The 23317-nt window shown below is 35.1% G+C and overlaps 1 protein-coding gene and 1 pseudogene across 1 annotated transcript; both read right to left on the bottom strand.

Moving 5' to 3' along the window:
• Positions 1-11595: 11595 nt before the first annotated feature.
• LOC111907606 (peamaclein-like) lies at positions 11596-12069 on the bottom strand (annotated as a pseudogene).
• A 4325-nt stretch (positions 12070-16394) lies between these two features.
• Positions 16395-16857, bottom strand: LOC111907605 (peamaclein). Its single transcript, XM_023903401.1, has 3 exons — positions 16786-16857; positions 16665-16695; positions 16395-16576 (listed from the first exon to the last, which is right to left on the bottom strand). Exons 1-3 carry the CDS (start codon positions 16855-16857, stop codon positions 16395-16397), a joined length of 285 nt encoding a protein of 94 aa, XP_023759169.1.
• Between the last annotated feature and the right edge of the window lie 6460 nt (positions 16858-23317).

The following is a 23317-nucleotide window of genomic DNA, read 5'->3' as shown; positions in this document are numbered from 1 at the left end:
AAGTAGTAGAACAAGCATATGACTCGAAGTTTATCCATTCCTTTTACCCTTGTAGGGATAAAAGCGATATCTGTGGGCCCCTCGATGATTTAGTGATGACACCTCGGAGTGCTTGGCTAAGCCTGGACTAATTTGATTTGTTCAATTAGTCGGTCGTCATAAATCAGAAATCCGGAAACAACAAATGGGTTGAGAGAATGATTATAATCCATGTCTCAGTCGATATGGTATCTAGAATGGAGGAATATATGTTCCCTTATCTAATGGACACGTCATTGATTTGTTCAAAGTTCGAAAACGGATTTTAAGAGCTACGATTGCTAGTCGGGTTGTAGAGTCATACGCAATAATAGTTTTTGACTTATCTAAGTGGGAGACTGTTCGATTAGTGTCTAAGTCCATAACTATAATTTGTGTGTACTTGACCCGATTTGGCATGGTCCATTTAGGTTGCACTTCACCGGAACAATTTATATGGATAGTCTTTTGAGAATAGTATGTTTATGATTTATATTAATATATTGTAAGTTCTAATATATTAATATGGAATTTGTGACATCCCCAAAATCTCGGCCAGAAAAGACCGGTTTCATTTATGCTTTTTAAAATAATTTCATAGTAAATCCTTTTGATTTAAAAGAGTTGCGGAATTTGTTCCCAAAACAAAATATGGTAATATAATATTTATCAAAGCATGTCATCAAGAGATGCATTTTCATTATATAATCAAAACTCGGGATGTCATGTTCCGATACAGACCATAAAGCATAAACGATAACATTACAAGTCATTCAACAAATATATACATATATAGACTTGTAAACAAAACAATTCGATGATTCATCCATCTTATGCCCTTTCGCCACTACCTGTAATACAAATAAAACTGAGTGGGTCAGACTTGAGAGCTTGGTGAGCATATAGGGTTTTCAACCCACAATAAATAATTATATTTAATTTCACCAACCAACAATATCCCGATTACCCATTCCCGTTATCCTCACTTTACATCCCTAAAACAACATCTATCTCAAGGGACCTAATCTAGGATTTTCATCGGGACGAACATTACTGCTAAGGGGTTTCCTCACCAATAGATATCCTAAAGGCAACCATGAGGGGGATAGAGTACACCGGTGAACACATCGTTCACAACACCTACCGGTTATGAGCCTGCTAGCGTTCCACTGGACTGTCTAGAAAGAGTCCGTGGTCGTTATCCATACTCCGCTGAATAACTAGATCAACAACAACAACATCGAGGCCTCTCATCTGTTTATTACACACCAACTATCTACCCATGTTCTACCCAACATATTAGTAGATAAAAATATATATCTTTATACATAGATTAAAACATGTATAGCATTTTTCATTCAATACATATTCCACATAACAGATGAGGCACACCCACATAACACGTATTTCATAGAAAGTAAATCAGATCTATGAGATAGAAGAGAGTGAATATACATTCACACACATAACAACAAAATTATACACATAACACGTATTTCGTATAAAATACTTCATAATTATGCGTTAGAAGAAAGTAACTACACACTCACTTGATCAGAAGATGATCGGACAGCACTACGATGTGCAAAAATAGTGTTTCTCCGTAGATCTGGGAGATCTTCACAAAAATCGAACTCCTCGCGGGCAGAACTTCGGCTCGGGAATCGCACTTCTCGGGATCTTCGGGGCTTCGAAACTTGCTTCGGGGCTCGGGAATATTACCGGGGCTTTGGGGTATAAATGGCACGCAAAACGATGCAAAACGAGAGAGAGAGAGAGAGAGAGAAGAGAAAAAGAGCAAAACTCTCGGCTGCCCTCGCAAGCCTTTTATAGAGGTTGAGCCTCGCACGTACGCTGGGCGTAATGCCCTTACGCAGGGAGTACTCCTCGGATCGTCACTACATGCATCATCGGAGCACTCGAGTCCGAGGCGGTGCATGCATCGGGGTACGCTGGGCGTACTTCGGATCAGATCGGTGACTCCTTCGGATATACATCCGAATTAAAGATTAAATTTATATATTTTAATTATTTAATAAACTTCAAAAATTCATATCTTCTTCATACGAACTTCGTTTTCGATGTTCTTTATATCCACGCGTAGGTGAGACTACGCTCTACGACTTTCCTTTAGACTCCGTCGGCTAATTTTGATTTGATTTGATTTTTTTTTATTTTTAGTAGGCTGGGACAGGAAAACTTCGTTATAAATTCATAACTTCTTCGTCCGGCGTCCGTTCTCGCCTAAATTTTCATCGTTTCGCTACTAACAACGAGATCTTCGATTCTCGTTTAGATTGTTTCGGCTAAAAACCGCTCGATCTCAAATCGAGTATTCGGGCTGCATACTGCTAAGTCGAAACTTCAGAAAATCATAACTTCCTCATACGATGTCAGATTTGGGTGTTCTATATATATTCGGAAACCTCGTTTCGGCCATTACAACTTTATGTAAAGATATCGAGTTTATTTTACACTTAAATTTTGACGCTTATTTTTATTCTTAATTAATCAAATCACATAATTAAGCAAGTAAGCACAAAACACATAATACTCAAATAATACACTCCTATTATTTCGATACGGGTTACAAAGGTTAACCTAGACTATTATATCAACATTAATGACAAGCCCAGAAACACAGGCGTTACAGTTCTCTCCACCTTAGAATGATTCCATCCCCAGAATCACACATCAACAAACAAATGCGGATAGCGACCCATCATGTCACTCTCAGTCTCCCAGGTGAGATTCGGCCCATTCGTGTGTTTCCATCGGACAAGCACTAACTCGACCATCTTGCGTCGCAACTTCTTAGTCTTTCGGTCAACGATTGCCTCTGGTTCTTCAATCAACCTTTTGTTCTCATCGATTCTCAACTCTGAAAGTGGAATCATGTCGGGAAATTCTCCCGTGAACTTCCTCAAATAACACACATGAAAAGTGTTATGAATTCCATTAAGTTCTTCTGGTAGTTCGAGCTTGTAAGCTTGGTTCCCAATCCTCTGAAGAACTTTAAACGGTCCAATAAACCTTGGACTTAATTTTCCCCTTTTACCAAATCTTATAAGTCCCTTCCACGGTGAGACTTTAAGCAAAACCGAATCTCCAACTTCAAAAGTCATCGGTCTTCGCTTGTTGTCAGCATAGCTCTTTTGACGATCCTGAGCTGCTAACATTCTTTCCCTAATTATTTTCAACTTTCCAGCAGTTTGATGGACTATCTCCGGTCCCATAAACTGCTTTTCCCCAACCTCAAGCCAACAAGACGGCGTACGACACTTCTGTCCGTACAAAGCTTGATAAGGTGCCATCTTAATGCTCGAGTGAAAACTATTATTGTAGGAAAATTCTACCAAAGGTAAATGTTCATCCCAATTACCTAGGAATTCCAAGGTACATGCTCTTTGCATATCTTCAAGTGTTTGTATCGTTCATTCGCTCTGACCATCAGTCTACGGATGGTAAGCTGTAATTAAACACAACTTGGTACCCAATTCCTCTTGTAGACTTTTCCAAAATCGCGAGGTGAAACGGCTGTCACGATCTGACACAATCGTTAACGGGACACCGTGAAGCCTCACAATTTCCTTCACGTAAGAATTCGCAAACTTATCCATAGACCATTTCTCCTTGGCTGCTATGAAATGCGCACTCTTAGTGAATCGATCAACGACCACCCAAATCATGTCGTGACCACTTTTTGGTCCTGGGCAGTTTAGTGACAAAATCCATAGCAATGTCTTCCCACTTACCCATAGGCACAGGCAAAGGTTCTAAACTCCCGTACGGTTTCTGATGTTGTGTCTTAACTCTCGCACAAGTCACACACTCGGCCACATCCTTTGCAACATCAAGCTTAATCTTCGGCTACCAGTAGTAGGGTTTCAGGTCCCTATACATTTTAGTGCTACCGGGATGAATCGAGTACATGGTCTTATGAGCTTCTTCCATCAGAAGACCTCTGATTCCTCCTGTCTTAGGTATCCAAATCCGATCTTGGAACACCTTTAGTCCATGACTGTTTATACCGAACACCAACGTTTTACCCAAACGTTCCTCCTTTCGGTTATTCTTCTCAGAAGCTTCCTCTTGAGCTTTCTTTATACATTCCACAATTGTCGAGACAACTTCAATTCTCAACGCTCTTGGCCTTTTCCTTTCAAGATTGACTTTCCGACTGAGAGCATCAGCAACAACATTAGCTTTACCGGGGTGGTAAAGTATCTCACAGTCGTAGTCCTTAAGTAATTCTAGCCAGCGTCGTTGCCTCATATTCAGTTCTTTCTGATTAAAGAGATATTGGAGACTGTTATGATCAGTAAAAAGTTTGCACTTCGTGCCATAGAGGTAATGCCTCCATATTTTCAGAGCGAAAACTACCGCTGCCAACTCCAAATCATGAGTCGGGTAGTTCTTTTCATGCTCTTTCAATTGTCGAGATGCATATGCGATCACCTTATCCCTTTGGGTCAAAACACAACCCAATCCAACCCCATACGCATCGCTATATACAGCGAAGTCTTCAACTCCATCGGGTAGAGAAAGTATCGGTGCCTCGCATAACTTCTTCTTTAGCTTCTCGAATGCTTCTTTATGCTTATCACTCCAAGCATAACTAGCTCCTTTGTGGGTCAAAGCTGTCAACGGATTAGCGATCGAAGAAAAGCCTTGGATAAACCTTCGGTAATATCCGGCTAATCCTAAAAAGCTTCGGATCTCCGTGGGACTTTTTGGTTGTTCCCACTTCATTACAACTTCAATCTTTGCTGGATCAACCATTATCCCTTCCTGGTTGACCACGTGACCCAAGAATTGGACTTCACGAATCCAAAAATCACATTTGGAGAACTTTGCATACAGCTCCTACTTCTTCAAAAATTCTAACACTTCTCGCAAGTGTCTGCCATGCTCCTCTTGGCTTTTCGAATAAATAAGAATGTCGTCAATGAACACTATCACTGATTTATCAAGGAACGGATTACAAACCCTATTCATCAAATCCATGAATGCTGCTGGAGCATTGGTTAGTCCAAACGACATAACCAAGAACTCGTATTGTCCATATCGTGTTCTGAATGCAGTCTTCTCTATATCCTGCTCTCTTACTTTCAGCTGATGATATCCTGACCTCAGGTCGATCTTTGAAAAATAACTTGAACCTTGTAGTTGATCGAACAGGTCATCAATCCTCGGCAACGGGTATCTATTCTTTATTGTTGCTTTATTCAGCTCTCTGTAATCAATGCACATCCTCATACTTCTGTCTTTCTTCTTTACGAATAACACCGGAGCTCCCCAGGGCGATGAACTAGGTCTAATGAAACCTTTGTCAAATAACTCCTGAAGTTGCATCATCAGCTCCTTCATCTCCGTCGGTGCTAATCGATAAGGTGTTTTTGCTATTGGCGTCGTCCCTGGAAACAAGTATATTCTAAACTCCACTTGTCTATTAGGCGGTAATCCGGGAAGATTTTCGGGAAATACTTCCAGATAATCACACACGACAGGAATGCTCTGCATCACATTTTTCTCCTTTTTAGCATCGATCATGAATGCTAGATACGACGTACATCCTTTAGCCAAACACTTTCCGGCTTTCATCAATGAAATGATTCCAGAATTTACTCTGCGTTTATCTCCATACACCATAAACGACTCTTTCTCAGGTGGGTTTACTTTGACTATCTTCTTCTTGCATAAAATTTCGACGTCATTGGCGCTAAGCCAATCCATTCCAAGCACGATGTCGAACCGTTAAGTTCTATAGGCAATAATTCCTCGTGGAACTTATTCCCATTCAATTCAATTAAAATGTTTTTCATACGATGACTAACAGGTACAAACTTGCCACTAGCAACTTCGACTAATAAAGCATTATCTAGTCTATCAACAGGCAAAGCTAGTTTTCTACCAAATTCATGCGAAATAAAGGAGTAGTTGGCTCCAGAATCAAATAAAATTTGGGCAGACAATTTTTTTACGAGAAAGATACCTGAAGCGACATCAGCTTCATCTTTGGCAGCTTCCAGTGTCATCTGGAATGCTCTCGCCTTCGGCTTTGGCGGAATGTTGGGTCTAGCTGCCTCCTTCTTCTTCGGGCAGTCCCTCGACATGTGTCCCTCCTCACCACAACCATAACAAACTTTCTTAGTGAGGGTACATTCATTGGCATAGTGCCCTGGATTTCCACACTTGTAGCACGTGGCCACTACCTCACATTTTCCATGATGCTTCTTCTTACATTTGTTGCACCATTTCGCTTCCCCTCCTCCTCCTCTCGAACTAGACTTCGAGAACTTGTTTTTCTTGTTGGTCCCTGAAGTTCCATCGAACTTCCTCTTCTCACCAACATCTATTCTTTCCAGACCCTTTTCCTTCTGCTGGGCCTCCACATTCTTAGCTGCACGAACAGCTATTTTCAGAGTAGTTGCCATCTTGACTCTCGGACCAAAGTCGGCAGGCATTCCATTAGCAAACCTCTCAATCTTGGAGAGTTCCGTTGGCACTAGGTACAGAAATAACTTCATTTTCTTAGTGAATGCAGTAGCATAGTCATCTATGCTCATCCTCCCCTTCTTAAAGTTTTGGAACTCATTGTTCAGATCAATCAGATCTATCTCTGAACAATATTGTACCCTTAACTATTCCAAGAACTCCTCCCATGACATTTTCAGGGCTTCTCCTCGTGGCATAGTATCTGCCAACAACTTCCACCAACTCAAGACTCCAGTCTTCAGTTGTCTAACTGCAAAGACAGTCTTCTGTTTGTTGCTACAGTCGCAACTTTCAAATACCATCTCCATTTCGGAGATCCAATCCATAATCTCAACAGGCTTCGGGATTCCAGAAAGACTTGGCGGCTTGGCGCCCAAGAAGTTCTTGTACATACGCCCATCCTTGTTGTTTCTCCTTTCCGGATCGTTCCTTCGTTCTCCTTGAGTCCCAACTTGACTCACCATGCGACTATTGTTCCCTTCCTCCGATTGCTCGGGAATCAATTCGGGTTCCTCAATAGGTATGATAAATTCATCCCTATTATCATGCAACATATGTCGCATTTCATCCCTTTGTTCGGCTAACATAGCCCGAATCATGGCTTGCACCCCAGCAATCGTTATTGGTTCTAGTGCTGCTGCTACAACAGGTATTTGCTCAATCACTGGCGGTTGATTCCTGTTTTCATCCGCGTTTCCAACGCCACTTCTTGTTCTCACCATTTTTGATCTACACACCGAATAAGGTGAAATTAGATCCTCATTCACGATAGATATTCAAATCATCCTTATTACTCCGAAACGTTTACATGTTAGTTCTAGTACCGTCGTCATACGCTTAGAATCCTACACACATAAGGTTTCCAGATCCGGTCGGCAACAGACCGTAGATCCGAACAATTAATATCGTATATGACAACATATAACATTTAGCACATAAAAGCATTGTAGGCAACTTTCCTAAAATAAACTAGTGCTAGTGTCTATGATATATCAGACACACATCTCACAATCTCCACTTAGCATTCTAAGTTTAAGTCTAGAAATCCTATAAATTCCTAGTTCGCTTAAACTAATGCTCTGATATCAACTGTGACATCCCCAAAATCTCGGCCAGAAAAGACCGGTTTAATTTATGCTTTTTAAAATAATTTCATAGTAAATCCTTTAGATTTAAAAGAGTTGCGGAATTTGTTCCCAAAACAAAATATGGTAATATAATATTTATCAAAGCATTTCATCAAGAGATGCATTTTCATTATATAATCAAAACTCGGGATGTCATGTTTCGATACAGACCATAAAGCATAAACGATAACATTACAAGTCATTCAACAAATATATACAAATACAGACTTCACAAAAATCGAACTCCTCGCGGGCTGAGCTTCGGCTCGGGAATCGCACTTCTCGGGATCTTCGGGGCTTCGAAACTTGCTTCGGGGCTCGGGAATATTACCGTGGCTTCGGGGTATAAATGTCACGCAAAACGATGCAAAACGAGAGAGAGAAGAGAAAAAGAGCAAAACTCTCGGCTGCCCTCGCAAGCCTTTTATAGAGGTTGAGCCTCGCACGTACGCTGGGCGTAATGCCCTTACGCGGGGAGTACTCCTCGGATCGTCGCTGCATGCATCATCGGAGCACTCGAGTCCGAGGCGGTACATGTATCGGGGTACGCTGGGCGTACTTCAGATCAGATCGGTGACTCCTTCGGATATACATCCAAATTAAAGATTAAATTTATATATTTTAATTATTTAATAAACTTCAAAAATTCATATCTTCTTCATACGAACTCCGTTTTCGACGTTCTTTATATCCACGCGTAGGTGAGACTACACTCTACGACTTTCGTTTAGACTGCATCGGCTAATTTTGATTTTATTTTTATTAGTTATTTTTAGTAGGAAGGGACAGGAAAACTTCGTTATAAATTCATAACTTCTTCGTCCGGCGTCTGTTCTCGCCTAAATTTTCATCGTTTCGCTACTAACAACGAGATCTTCGATTCTCGTTTAGATTGTTTCGGCTAAAAACCGCTCGATCTCAAATCGAGTATTCGGGCTGCATACTGCTAAGTTGAAACTTCAGAAAATCATAACTTCCTCATACGATGTCAGATTTGGGCGTTCTCTCTCTCTCTCTCTCTATATGTATATATATATATATATATATATATATATATATATATATATATATATATATATATATATATATATATATATATATATATATTCGGAAACCTCGTTTCGACCATTACAACTTTATGTAAAGATATCGAGTTTATTTTACACTTAAATTTTGACGCTTATTTTTATTCTTAATTAATCAAATCACATAATTAAGCAATTAAGCACAAAACACATAATACTCAAATAATACACTCCTATTATTTCAAAACGGGTTACAAAGGTTAACCTAGACTATTATATCAACATTAATTACACGCCCAGAAACACATGTGTTACAGAATTATATTATTTAATTAGTATTGATCAAGAATTAATTTAGTGATCAAAAGGAACTAATTAAATATGGACTCTTATATATAGTATGGGCTAAGTTCATTTAGGATGGGCTAAGCTTGCATGGATAGTCCATGGAGTTTTTAACCCATGGATCCTATGGAAATGAAAGGTCATGGGTATTAGGGTTTACATGGATGAAACCCTAATCCTCCATACATTATAAAGAGGTCTTTGGCACATGAAATGACACTAGTGTGTGAGTAAACAAGAGTGGGCCAATTTCTAGTGTGCTTACTATTCTCTCAAGGTTTCCAAGGTTTTTTTTGGTGATTTGTGATTCCACTTGAGGCTTCCACACTATTGGGGTTAAGCTCTTAAAGTTCAAGACTTCAAGCTTCATCAAAAGGTATGTTATCTAACTAGGCTTTTGTAGTATAGTTGTTTCATATTATGCTAGTTAGGATAAAACCTTGGAATATTGAATATTTGCATGTATAATAGAGAAAACATAGATCCAAGGTTTATAGGGTTGCATGTACACCATAGGAGTGTTAGAATGCTCAAAACCCATCATAATCATCATCCCCTTCATGAGTCCCGTGACCCGAATACTTGACCTCGAGAAAAATCCCCTGAGGCCTCAAACCAAAAGCTCACTAGATCTGCACCAAACAACCCAAATCAATAATGCCACTGGGCTCAAACCACTTACCAGATCCATCTGCATGCCTGAACATCCACAACTGAAAGATTAACAGAACAAAAACATTGCCATAAATTATGGTATCCAACCATGCTATCTTCCTCGACCAGCCCTTAGAATCCCCAAAACTTTCCTTAATTCAAGTATGGATCCTGTGCTTCCAGTAGTACGGGCCCAATACTATCTTCCACACCTATCCATACTCTCCTCAAGGATCACCTCGGGTACTCTAAAACCGAATCCTAGTAATACTCCCAGAACCTGATCAACAACGAGACAACCGCACAAGATACTTCCTAGACTCTCTTAGGATTTCCCCACCTCCCCTGCCATCACCTGGTGCAAAACTCCAATCAATGTAAACCAAACACTTCATGAATACAATTACATGCAACAAAACTAAAATAATCTTTCGACTAAAGGAACCAACCCTACAACTGTTAGACTCAAATGAGAGCTGCGCAATAGGGCCGAATCCTTCACTGTAAGGTTATTTAACCTTCACAACATAAAAATTAGTGTATTCATTTGATAGTCATCCCTCATCAATGTGTGCCCCACAATGCACAGGAGTCAACTGGCACTAAAACACAATAAAATCAGACGGTTCTCATACGGAATTCCCGATCTCTAAATCCCAACACCTTAGATGCACCTTCAACCTACTCTCACTCTCTCAAGAGTGGCTAACCATTCCTTGTGCTGACCCGCTTCACACTGCACCCACTCATGAAACTTCCACCAATCCTGCATCCACTCGTGTATGCTAATGATACATAACATTGGATCCTATAGATAGTCGAATATCGGATCCTAACAGATGGATCCCCAAGATAACGCCATTTTTGGGCAAGGGGGATCCACCTAGAAAATAAATTCAACAATAATGACCATGATAGTGGTTTATGAAGTTCAATTTTACATGCATCGCTTACAAGAAAACAACCCTCAGCAATTTAGGATAAAACTTAATTCGTGTTAGGCCATTATCAAGTTTAGGGGTCATATACATATAAAGGCAGGAATATCATCTTAATAAAATTTGAAATAGAAATTAGGGTATAGGTTAAATTTAACATTGCCTCTGATACCACGTGTAAGATCAATAGAGAAAATCGAAGATTAATTTATTCATTAACATTAATAACCTTAATTCAATTTAAAGAACACTTACATGGAAAGAATGATCACTTCAATGATGTTGAGCACAAGGCTATAATTTGATTCCCTTTTTTACACTAATGGTGTCTTCCTGATTTCAGATGGATATATTGATGCCTATTTGTACTCGTCATGATGGTGTTTATAGGGAGTATTTGAACATAAAGGAGAAAATGTTGAGTCTCCATTTGATCGTTCATTAATTGAGTAGTAAATTCATTAGTTATATATAAGCGGACAGGAAGTTGAAACCATACAACAATAGTCCCTCAAGTTATAGAACAATGTTATATCCATCATACTACATAATTAAAGTTCCCTGATATGTCACTACAAAAATGTTATCGTACAAAATATAATTATACCTAACATATAATTAGCGTGACAAAATAGTCATAAGGTCACACTAATAAGTTATTTTCCAACACTTAGTTGGAAAACCTTTTGGTTAAATCGAACCCTTACGTAGATGTGCACTCACTTTCCTTAATTTCTTATTTATTTTTTTAAGAGAATCACAATTTTGTGCAATAGCTTCCCAAAACTGTTCAAGTGCTTCATCAAGCGTAAATTGAACACTCTCATTCATTTATCTTAAAAAACAACACATGTCGGTAAAAAAAAGAAAATGACAACGAATACACATGAAGTTTGTCTCAAACTAAAAGATATAGTAACTATTTATCTTTTCATAAATGAAAAATACAAGAACTTATAGAAAGGGTGTTACATTTATGCCCTTTGGGTTTTAAGGACATTTAGGTTCTCCATACTTGGTTTTCAAGTCTCTATAGCACGGACACTCATCTTTGTTTCCAAGAGTACCGGAAGGAGCACATAAACCCTTTCCACAACAGTCTACGCATACATCCATACACTGACTACGATGGTGTGTTGCAGAACAACGAACTGAACATGTGGAAGGGCATTCTACAAAAATATACAAACATATGTTCTTTTATTAATACTAATAATAATAAAAGAAATATTTTATTTAGAAAAAAGTTTAAAGGCTAAATCAGCATTTACATTCGATTGGTACAGAACCTTCACCTCTGGCCTGGAACACAAAAAGACATGTAAAATTATAATTTATTTGAGACACATTTACAACTAAAACTATAATTTCCATATATACGCCAATACTTACAATCGAGAGTTCTATAACTACCATGGATGCAACAATAAAGAAGACGAGGAAATTAAGTTGAACTCTTACCATTTGTAGTGAATGTATACGATTCAATTGAACTAATGTCTTAATTGTTTTGTGGTGTTTTAGTTTATATGAAACTTTGTTTTGAAAACCATGTTTATATAGGACTTTATAAGATAATGGGCAATGGTAATATGTTATAATTACAAAGGATTAATTTCTGGAATAAGTTATGTCATCGATTATTAAATTGGAAGATATGCATGTATTTCTTACTAGGAAACAAAATCAAATGTACATAATTTAAGGGTATTTGAAGTATCCATATTTAGTATTGTTTTTTTAAATAACCTAATTTGGAGATTTTGGATTCAATATAGTATGTTGGTTTGAATACTTGTCCCTTTCTATTTAATAATATGTCATACTACTATTTTTATTAAGCGAATGTTTTGAATAATTTTTTTATTATTTTTATTTAGTTCTTATAGTAAATATCATAGATGAAAAAAACTATATATTACGTATCATAATAAAACTTAATATGATCCATAACAAATACATTAATACTTATAGTAAATTTTAATATATATGAAGGGGTTTATAAAATATCTTAGATTGTTTGGGATAAATATGTTCAATTAAAAAATAAAAAAAATAAAAACTATATAAGAGTTTTACCATAGGAGATTCTATTTAAGTTGAGGTTAAAGTTAACATGTTGATGACCTCAATTTATCTATTTGAAATACATAGACTATTTATGTAAAATTTTCTCATGCAAGGACAATTTATGTTATTTTTCTATTTAAAAACTATAAAGACGGACAATGCAATTCACCAAAAACTATTATTATGATGTGACATTATGAACAATAGCTATCATTTTGGTAAAAATCTGCAATCATAACTTGTGTCAATGACGATATAGTTTAGGTATGAGTCTCTAAATGAACATGACATTCCAATACCAATTTTAGTTATAAGTCACCTATTTCCTTTAGTAACAAATTATTAGTGGATAACTTATCAATTTACTATCTAGGAGAGAAGGTAGTACAAATGAGAACATCCAAATGACCACCATGAACCAGTAGACAATAATCATAATTGATAATCCATTTGAAGTTGTTGGGGTCAAATGTGTATAGTGAGGAGTTGAAGTAGACAGAGTCTATAAGGTTTCGAATACAACTTTACAAACTAAAGAAATTCACTTGTGGCAATTGCTTACTCTCTTAAGTGGGATTAGGACCCAACATGGAAACCGTCAAAGTTTAGTTGCAAGACTTGAGAAGTAGTGACCATTTTGGGAATTGAAAGTAATTATTACATCATTGTATCGAAACATAAAAGTATAAACAATATTCGCTAACTCAAATACAAATAATAAGTTTTAAGTTTTACTCGATATGTATATAGTATCATTAAGACTTAAACAATAACCAGTTTCTAAAAAATGAAGGTGGGCTACCGCTTTTATGTTTAAGTCTTCATCACTCCCAACTTTGACTGCTCTTCGATCCAACTTTCAGATTGTATGAAATCTCTATAATAAATAAGACACATGTACCATGGAGCGATAATCAATTCATCGTGAATTTATAAGGACGCTAAGATTACTAAGGGACTTTTAAATCATAAATGCAATAATTTACGTTATTTGTTGGCAATTCTTTCATTTTTGGGTAATCTCATTATGTTGCCCATTTTTTAGGTAAAATTTTCAACAAGGTTCCTTTGAGTCTTTTATGTTTTGCCCGTATTTGTACAAGTTTTTTAGACTTTAATAGAACTACCCTTTTTATTTACTTGAGTTTTACCATAACTAAATAGACATTCAAGTTATTTACGGGATAACATAGATAAAGCATATCAATACACCCATTACTAACACCAAAACAATAGATCGTATAGACATCTTGTTTAATTACTAGTTTCACTTTTGTAAGACCAAATACTAGATATATTGTGTCTTAAAAAATAATCTATGCTACATACTTATTGCAATCACCTTTGGGCAGAAATACAATTTTTATGCATATTATGCTTAAAATTCATCACATAAGTCATTAATCATCCAACATTTAGGTTCATTGAATAACAACTCAGTCAATTGCTTAATGTGGTGTTCAATAAACTCAAATGCCAAACTCAATAAAACTTTATTTGGTCCAGTCACTTAAACTCAACATTAAAGATACTACTCATTATTTAGTATAAAATTAAAATTTATCAAATTAATAATGTGTTCAAAATTTGGATAAACAATGAAGACATATCTGAACCATAATATCATAGGAAATTGTAGTAAAAGCAAAGTTTCATTTGCATCATGCAATGTTCTTCATGATTGTTGGCAACAAGAGTGAGCCAATGAGTTTACAATGTTTGGTGATAGTTTGTGTAATATTTTTCAGTGAAAACAAAAAATACAATGGACTGAAAAATGTATATTTATTTACGATTTCACAACACCAAACAATTGTGGGCGTATGTGTATAATTCATGCATAATGAAGACTTGAAACCACTATTCCCAATGCATTATGGGAGAACATATAGTTCTTCCATTCATAGTAATATTTCACATAATCATAAAATATTTATACATAAATATAGGTGAATGGATGACTATATAGGTGAATGGATGACTGAGTATATATACTAACAACATGATTTTTCCGTTTTCTGGAAGTGAATTCTAAAATATTAGATACATTGAATATAGTATATACATATCTTGACAATATTGGATATATGTAAAACCAATTTATATAATATGGAGTTTTTGTAATTGTTTCTAAATATATATGAACAAAATTAATATACTCATAACAAGTTATGCATTCGCTACCATAATCAATATTTCCGATAATGAGCTAAACATGATTCCATCCCCATTCACCATTCCCATTAGATTAATTATAATTTGCAGCTTTGAAAAGCACTAAAATAAAGAATATTTACTCACTGGATGTAAATGGTTAATTATCCGTATGTTTGCATTAGAATTCTAAAACATTAAATTATGGTATTAAAACAATACACGAAGGCAGGAAAGCAAACCTATTTCCATTGCATGTTAATAACATAATTTTAATGCTTTAAGCCATTATCAAGTCAAGAGTTAAGATTATGAATTTTTGATGTAAACAATAATAAATTAACTCATTTCTTCACCTTAAAAATAAATAATTATACATAGGGCTCATATAATGACATTCTTGAAAAAAAATACATGATTTAAAACATATTCACATACCTAAATTTTGGACCTTTATTGGTCATTTGACAAACTCAAACAAAAAGTGAGAAACGGATGGAGCCCCATGATAAAGTTATTTCTGGACAAGGGGTATCCACCCGGAAAACAAATTCAACAATAATGACCATGATAGTGGTTTATGAAGTTTAATTTTACATGCATCGCTTATCAAGAAAACAACCCTAAACAATTTATGATAAATCTTAATTCATGTTAGGCCATTATCAAGTTTAGGGTTCATATACGTATAAGGACAGGAGTATCATCTTAATAAAATCTGAAATAGAAATTAGGGTATAGGTTAAAGTTAACATTGACTCTGATACCACGTGTAAGATCAATAGATATAATCGAAGATTAATTTATTTATAAACATTAATAACCTTAATTCAATATAAAGAACACTTACATGGAAATAATGACACCTTCAATGATGTTGAACACGAGGCTATAATTTGATTCCCTTTCTTATACCAATGGTGTCTTCCTGATTTCTGATAGATATATTGATGCCTATTTGTACTCATCATAATGGTGTTTATTGGGAGTGTTTGAACTTAAGGGATAAAATTTTGAGTCTCCATTTGATCATTCATTAATTGGGTAAGAAATTCATTAGTTATACATCAGTGACAGGAAGTTGAAACCATACAACAATACTCCCTCAAGTTATAGAACAATGTTATATCCATCATACTATATAATTAAAGTTCAGGGACCTGCTATGTCACAATAGAAAGCGTTATTGTAAAAAATATAATTATAGTCATAAGGTCACACTAACAAGTTATTTTCCAACACTTAGTTGGAAAACCTTTTGGTTAAATCGAACTCTTACATAGTTGTGTACTCACTTTCCTTAATTTCTTCTTTCATTTTTCCTTAAGAGAATCACAATTTTGTGTAATAGCTTCCCAAAACCGTGCAAGTGCTTCATCAAGCTTAAATTGAACATTCTCATTCATTTATCTTAAAAAACAACACATTTCGGTAAGAAAAAGAAAATGACAACGAATACACATGAAGTTTGTCTCAAACTAAAAGATATAGTAATTATTTATCTTTTCATAAATGAAAAATACAAAAACTTAAAGAAATGGTGTTACATTTTTGCCTTTTGGGTTTTAAGGACATTTAGGTTGTCCATACTTGGTTTTCAAGTCTCTATAGCACGAACACTCATCTTTGTTTCCAAGAGTACTAGAAGGAACACATAAACACTTTCCACAACAGTCTATGCATACATCCATACAATGACTACGATGGTGTGTTGCAGAACAACGAACTGAACACGCGGAAGGGCATTCTACAAACATATGTTCTTTTATTAATAGTAATAATAATAAAAGAAATATTTTATTGAGAAAAAGGTTAAAGACTAAATTAGCATTTACGTTCGATTGGCACAGAACCTTCACCTCCGACCTGGAACACAAAAAGACATATAAAATTATAATTTATTTGAGACATATTTACAACGAAAACTATGATTTCTATATAAACGCACACACTTACGATCGAGATTTCTATAACTGCCATGGATGTAACAATAAGGAAGACAAGGAAATTAAGTTTAACTCTTCTCATTTGTAGTGAATGTATACGATTCAGTTGAACTAATGTCTCAATTGTTTTGTGGTGTTTTAGTTTATATGAAACTTTGTTTGAAAACCATGTTTATATAAGACTTTATATGATAATGGACAATGGTAATATGATATAATTACAAAGGATTAATTACTAGTATATGCTTTGTCATCGATTATTAAATTGGAAGATATGTATGTATTTCTTACTAGGAAACGAAATCAAATGTACATAATTGAAGGGTATTTTGAAGTATCCGTATTTAGTATTTTTTTTTTAAAATAACCTAATGTGGAGATTTTGGATTTAATAAAATTATGGTGTTTGGATATGTTTTTCCAATCAAAATTGATTATATGATATTTGATAATAAAAAAATAAATAACATATTTGATCAATATAATATGTTGTTTTGAATACTAGTCCCTTTCTATTTAATAGAGTAAATTACATGAATGGTCCTTCTGGTTTAGGGTAATTTGCGTGTTTGGTCCCTAACTTATTTTTTTTTAACTCGGAAGGTCTCTATAGTTTGTTTTTTTTTTTTTGCGCGTTTCGTCCCTGTATTTCCTAAAAATACTATTTTGCCTTTGGTTTTTTATTTTATTTAAATAAACGCACCCTCAACCCACTCCCCTCACATTACCTTACCCACCCCGTTATTTTTCCTTATTTAAATAATAGTCTTTTTGAGTAAGACAGGGACCAAACGCGTAACAAAAACAAACAGGTAGGTACCAAGCACGTAACAAAAACATACAGTAGGGACCTTCCGAGTTAAAAAAATAAGTTAGGGACCAAACACGCAAATTACCCCAAACCATAGGGACCATTCGTGTAATTTACTCTATTTAATAACATGTCATACTACCATTTCTATTAAATAAATGTTTTGAATATTTTTTTTATCTAGTTATTCTAGTAAGTATCATAGATGAAAAAAATTATATATTATGTATCATAATAAAACTTAATACAAGCCATAACAAATACATTAATACTTATAGTAAATTTTGATATATATGAAGGTGTTTTTAAAATATCTTAGATTGTTTGGGATAAATTTGTTAAATACAAAAACAAAAACATAACAAAACAAAAAAATAAAAAATAAAAAAATAAAACTATTTAAGAGGTTTACCATGGGAGATTCTATTTAATTTGAGGTTAAAGTTAACGTGATGATGACCTTAATTTATCTATTTGAAGCATATAGACTATCTATGTCAAAAACTTCTCATGCAAAGACAGTTTATGTTATTTTTCTGTTTGAAAACTCTAAAGACCAACAATGCAATTCACTAAAATCTATTATTGTGATGTAACATTATGAACAATAGCGATCATTTTGGTAAAAATCTGTAATCGTAACTTTTGTTAATGATGATATGTTTTAGGTATGTGTCTCTAAATGAACAAGATATTCGAATACTAATTTTAGTTATAAGTCACCTATTTCCTTTTGTAAAAAATTATTAGTGGATAACTTATCAATTTACTATCTAGGAGAGAAGGTAGTACAAACGAGAACATCCAAATGACCACCGTGAACCAGTAAACTATAACCATAATTGATAATCCATTTGAAGCTGTTGGGGTCGAATGTGTATAGTGAGGAGTCGAAGTAGTCAGAGCCTGTAAGGTGTCGAAAACAATTTGACAAACCGATCAAATTCAGTTGTGCCAATTGCTTACTCTCTTAAGTGGGATTAGGACCAACCATGGAAACTATCAAAGTTTAGTTTCAAGACTTAAGAACTAGTGACGATTGTATCGAAACATAAAAGTATAAACAATATTTGCTAACTCAAATACAAATAATTAGTTTTAAGTTATACTTGATACGTATCTAGTATCATTAAGACTTAAACAATAACCAATTTCTTAAAAAAAGTGAAGGAGGGCTACTGCTTCTATGTTTAAGTCTTCATCACTCCCAAATTTGACTATTCTTCGATCCAACTTCCAGATTGTATGAAATCACTATAGTAAATAAGACACATGTACCATGGAGCAATAATCAATCCATCGTGAATTATAAGGACGCTAAGATTACTAAGGGACTTATAAATCATAAATGCAATAATTTACGTTATTTGTTTGTAATTCTTTCATTTTAGGGTAATCTTATTATGTAGCCCCCTTTTTTATGTAAAATTTTTGATGAGGTTCCCTTGAGTCTTATATGTTCCTATGACATCTCTAATTTCACGGCCAGAAAATACCAATTTGTTTATGGTTTATTTAAAACTCAGAGTATCTTTTTAAAGAATAATATTTCGGAATCTGTTCCTAAAATGTGATAAAGATATTATCTAAGTATTTCCGAATAAATCCATTTTAATTATATTAAAAACGTTGGGATGTCATCGTCAGTACAGTACATAAGCATAAACAGTAAATAACACACGCCTTACAACATCTGTTATTCTACTAGACTATAATTCATAACTCTCTTATCTGTTCATCACACTAGTGCTCTTGTGCCACTACCTGTAATATAAGAACTGAGTGGGTCAGGCTTTGGAGCTTGGTGAGCACATAGAGTTTTCAACCCACAATAATTAAGTTCTTTAATTTCATAAATTTATTCAACCCGATTACCCGTTCCCGTTATCCTCACTTTCTGTCCCTAAAGTATCTAATTTAAGGGACCTAGCCTAAGGATTATCTTAAGGATTGACAATAATGCTTAGGGGATTCCTCAGCAATAGATTCCAGTAAGGCAACCATGAGGGGGATGGAGTACACCTGTACACATGTCGTTCACAAACACCTACAGGTTGTGAGCCTGCTAGCGTTCCACTAGACTGTCTAGAGTAGTCTATAGTCATCATCTATACTCTGCTAAATGATTGGATTAGCTTTAACATCGAGACCTCTCATAATTTTATTTCATCTTTCATCATTTATTTCATTTACCCATCTTTACCCAAAATATTTATAGATATAAAATACTTATACAATTTAAATCAATTAAAACATATATAAATTATTCATCTAGCATAGATATCAAGAACACAGATAATATGCACATATAGCGTGTAATTTATATTAAACACTTTATATCTATGTGTAAGTTGAAAGTAACTATGCACTTACTTGTTAAAGTGACGACTCGAAATTCGGGCAACGCTTCGCTTCTAACAATTTCCTTTTCCTTTGACGAAACCTAGTATCATTATTATTAATTATTAGTCTAATTAGGGGTGAGCATTTGGACCGGCCCGGACCGGACCGGCTCTTGGACCGAACCGGTTATGGAGAATTTTGTGGACCATGGACTGGACCGGATGAGTCATGTCTGTGTCCGTGTCCAGGTCCGGGTTTTCCGATTTTTGGACCCGTTTGGACCGGTACAAGTTTAATTTCATAGAGTATAATAAGTAATTTACATTGATGTATAATATTATAACTTGCAAAATTAATACGTTTCCGTTTCATGCCTAACTAATCTACATTGATGTATAATATTATAAGTTGCAATTTGCAAAAATTAATTTTCCAAATAAAAGCAACTAACATATAAATCAAGTTCACCAACAAAAGTTAAACAATTTTAAGATAAACATACAAAAGTATTACCGTAACAACAAAAATCATACTTTAAACTTTAAAATCAATCAAACTAATAAACTTCATAAACTCATAATCTAATCTTCTATTGGTCTCTTCCCCATATCATTGTCATCCATATGTAACATATTTAAATCTTGTGCAATCTCTACATAAACACAAATGAAAATGTTGTTAGTATTTAATAAAAAATAATAATTGTATAAAAAAAGAATATAGATTGTAATTTTTTTACCCAAAGCTATATCATCATCGTTCAAAATGTCATCAACGTTGTCAACTATCGGATTTGTAGAATTTATCACCCAATATTGGGTGCATAACAAAGCTTCAACTATCAATATCGATAAAATAGTCTGATACTCACTTACAACTCTACCACATGTGCTAAACACGGACTCGGAATTATAGTATAAAATAATACTAAAAAGCTGAAATATTTCAGCTTTGATAGCTCTACTTTGAAGGATTGTAACTCAGTGAATATAATACCAAAATAAACAAATTTATAGTCTAAATTCATCTACAAACTATAAAATAAATTTTGGAAAAAACCAGAGGTCAATCCGACTTAAAAAGAATGAGTTATGGGTGTTTAAAAAACGTCACAGATTACAAAATCTTGCTGAAAAGTTGAATTTTTTCAGCTTTGATAGCTCTACTTTGAATGATTGTAACTCAGTGAATATAATACCAAAATAAACAAAATTATAGTCTAAACTCATCTACAAACTGTAAACTAAATGTTGGAAAAAATCTCCGGTCAATCCGACTTAAAACGAATGAGTTATGGGTGTTTAAAAAACGTCACAGATTACAAAATGTTGCTGAAAAGCTGAATTTTTTCCAGCTTTGATAGCTCTACTTTGAAGGATTGTAACAAGGTGAATATAATACCAAAATAAACAAAATTATAGTCTAAATTCATCTACAAACTGTAAACTAAATATTGGAAAAAACCACAGGTCAATCCGACTTAAAACGAATGAGTTATAGGTGTTTAAAAAACGTCACAAAAATCTTAATCATGTCCAACCGGTTCTAAACCCGGTAAAAACCGGACCGAACTGGGAAAAAAACCAGACCGGACCGGAGAGAAATCTTAGAACCGAGAACCGGCCCGAGGGTCCAAAAAAACGGTCCGGTCCGGTCCACCGGTCCAAATGCTCATCCCTAAGTCTAATAGTTATTGTGACTAATTATTAGTCTAGATTCATCATTAACTCAAATTCTACTTTCATGATCTATCAAGTAAGGAACAATCAGAAAGGATCATATCAGAGGTAGGGTCTGTTTGGTATACGAAGTATTCTGTTTGGAAATCCCACTTTAAACACCTCACGAAATCACAGCCTAGACATCATCCCCGTAAGTAGATCAATCGGTATAACGACTTGGAATCATTAGTAAATCTTGATTATAGGTTCATAAAAACGATAATGAACTTAAACATAAGGTATGCTTAAAGTATGGTAAGCATAACTCACTTACAAGGGGGTTTAGCGAGGAACATGGCTCTGCACGGGCAGAACTTCTGAGCCGAAAGCTCTTCTTCTTGTGGCCTTCTGGCGCTTTGGGACTCACTTCTAACACATAGGACGTGCTAGGGAAAGGCCTAGATGGTTTGAGGGTGTTTGACGGAGAATGGGTTGAAGAGGTGTGGAGAAATGAGTGAAAAACGAGCTCTATTTATAGGCTACCCAATCCCCAGTACGCTGAGCGTACTCAAAATTACGTGGGGCGTAATGGCTAAAACAGCAGCACGCTGGGCGTACCTAAGAATTACGCTGAGCATAATTTTCCAAATGTCAGTATCTAGTGCAAAGCAGTGGGGAAGAAGTAGTGGCTCAGATCGTGCCACGTGTCACTCGCTGGTTTAGCCTAAAAATTAATTATCTTCTAAAATCTGTAACGTTTGCATACAAGATCTGTTTTTGACGTTCTTTATTTCCACACATAAATAGCGACGTGATTTACAACTTTTGTTTATACTATGTAGGCTAATTTTGACTTTATTTTTAAAGTTATATTTTAACAGACTTAGACATTTAAAGTCCGTTAAAAATTCATCACTTTGTCATCCAACGTCCGTTTTCGACTGTATTTATATCATTGAGCTCCTATGAACGAGATCTTCAATTCTCATTTAGATTGTGTCAGCTAAAAATCGATTGGTCTAAAATTCAATTTTAGGGTTGTGTACTCCTACGTTTAATCTTAGAAAAATTGTAACTTCCTCTAACGAAGTCAGATTTGTACGTTCTTTATATGTATGTTCTCAGTTTAACGCATACAATGAATTTCATTTAGATCACTAAGGCTAAAAAGTAGTTTATCAAAAATTCACCTTTTACGATACGCAGCGTTGTGCCACTTTAGTCGCGAAACTTCGACGGGTCCTAACTTCTTCGTTATAATTCGGATTTCAATGTTCTTCATATCTCCGGAATCCTAGTTACGACTGCTTCAACATTCATTAAAGATACCGGGTCTAATTTTATGGGTTTTATGCATAAGAACAATCCTATGTGCTCAAACAGACCCTAATGCTTGGATCTAGGTTTCTCTATTGTACATGCTTTGAACCCAAGACTTACAAACCTAGATCTATCAAGTATAATTCAAAATTATCATTAAGAAAATAGATCTAAGTGTTTTACCTCTTCCAAGTAGCTTGAATCCTTGTAATCTTCTTGATCTTGAGCTTAGAGTCACAATTGCAACTCCTCTAATGGTTCACAAACCCCACAAGCAAGAAGGCAATATGAGAGAGGGTGAGAGATGCTAAAATCGGCTCTAGGGTTTCCTTGAAAGCTAGTGTAGCCGATTTCCATAGCCTAGGGGTCTTATTTATACTGTTGGTTGCTAGGGTTTTTATCTAAAC

The sequence above is a fragment of the Lactuca sativa genome, chromosome 8, assembly GCF_002870075.4.
Source record: "Lactuca sativa cultivar Salinas chromosome 8, Lsat_Salinas_v11, whole genome shotgun sequence".
In the NCBI taxonomy this organism is placed as follows: domain Eukaryota; kingdom Viridiplantae; phylum Streptophyta; class Magnoliopsida; order Asterales; family Asteraceae; genus Lactuca; species Lactuca sativa.
Note: the sequence above shows the minus strand (reverse complement) of the source record. Positions and strands in the feature narration are given on the sequence as shown.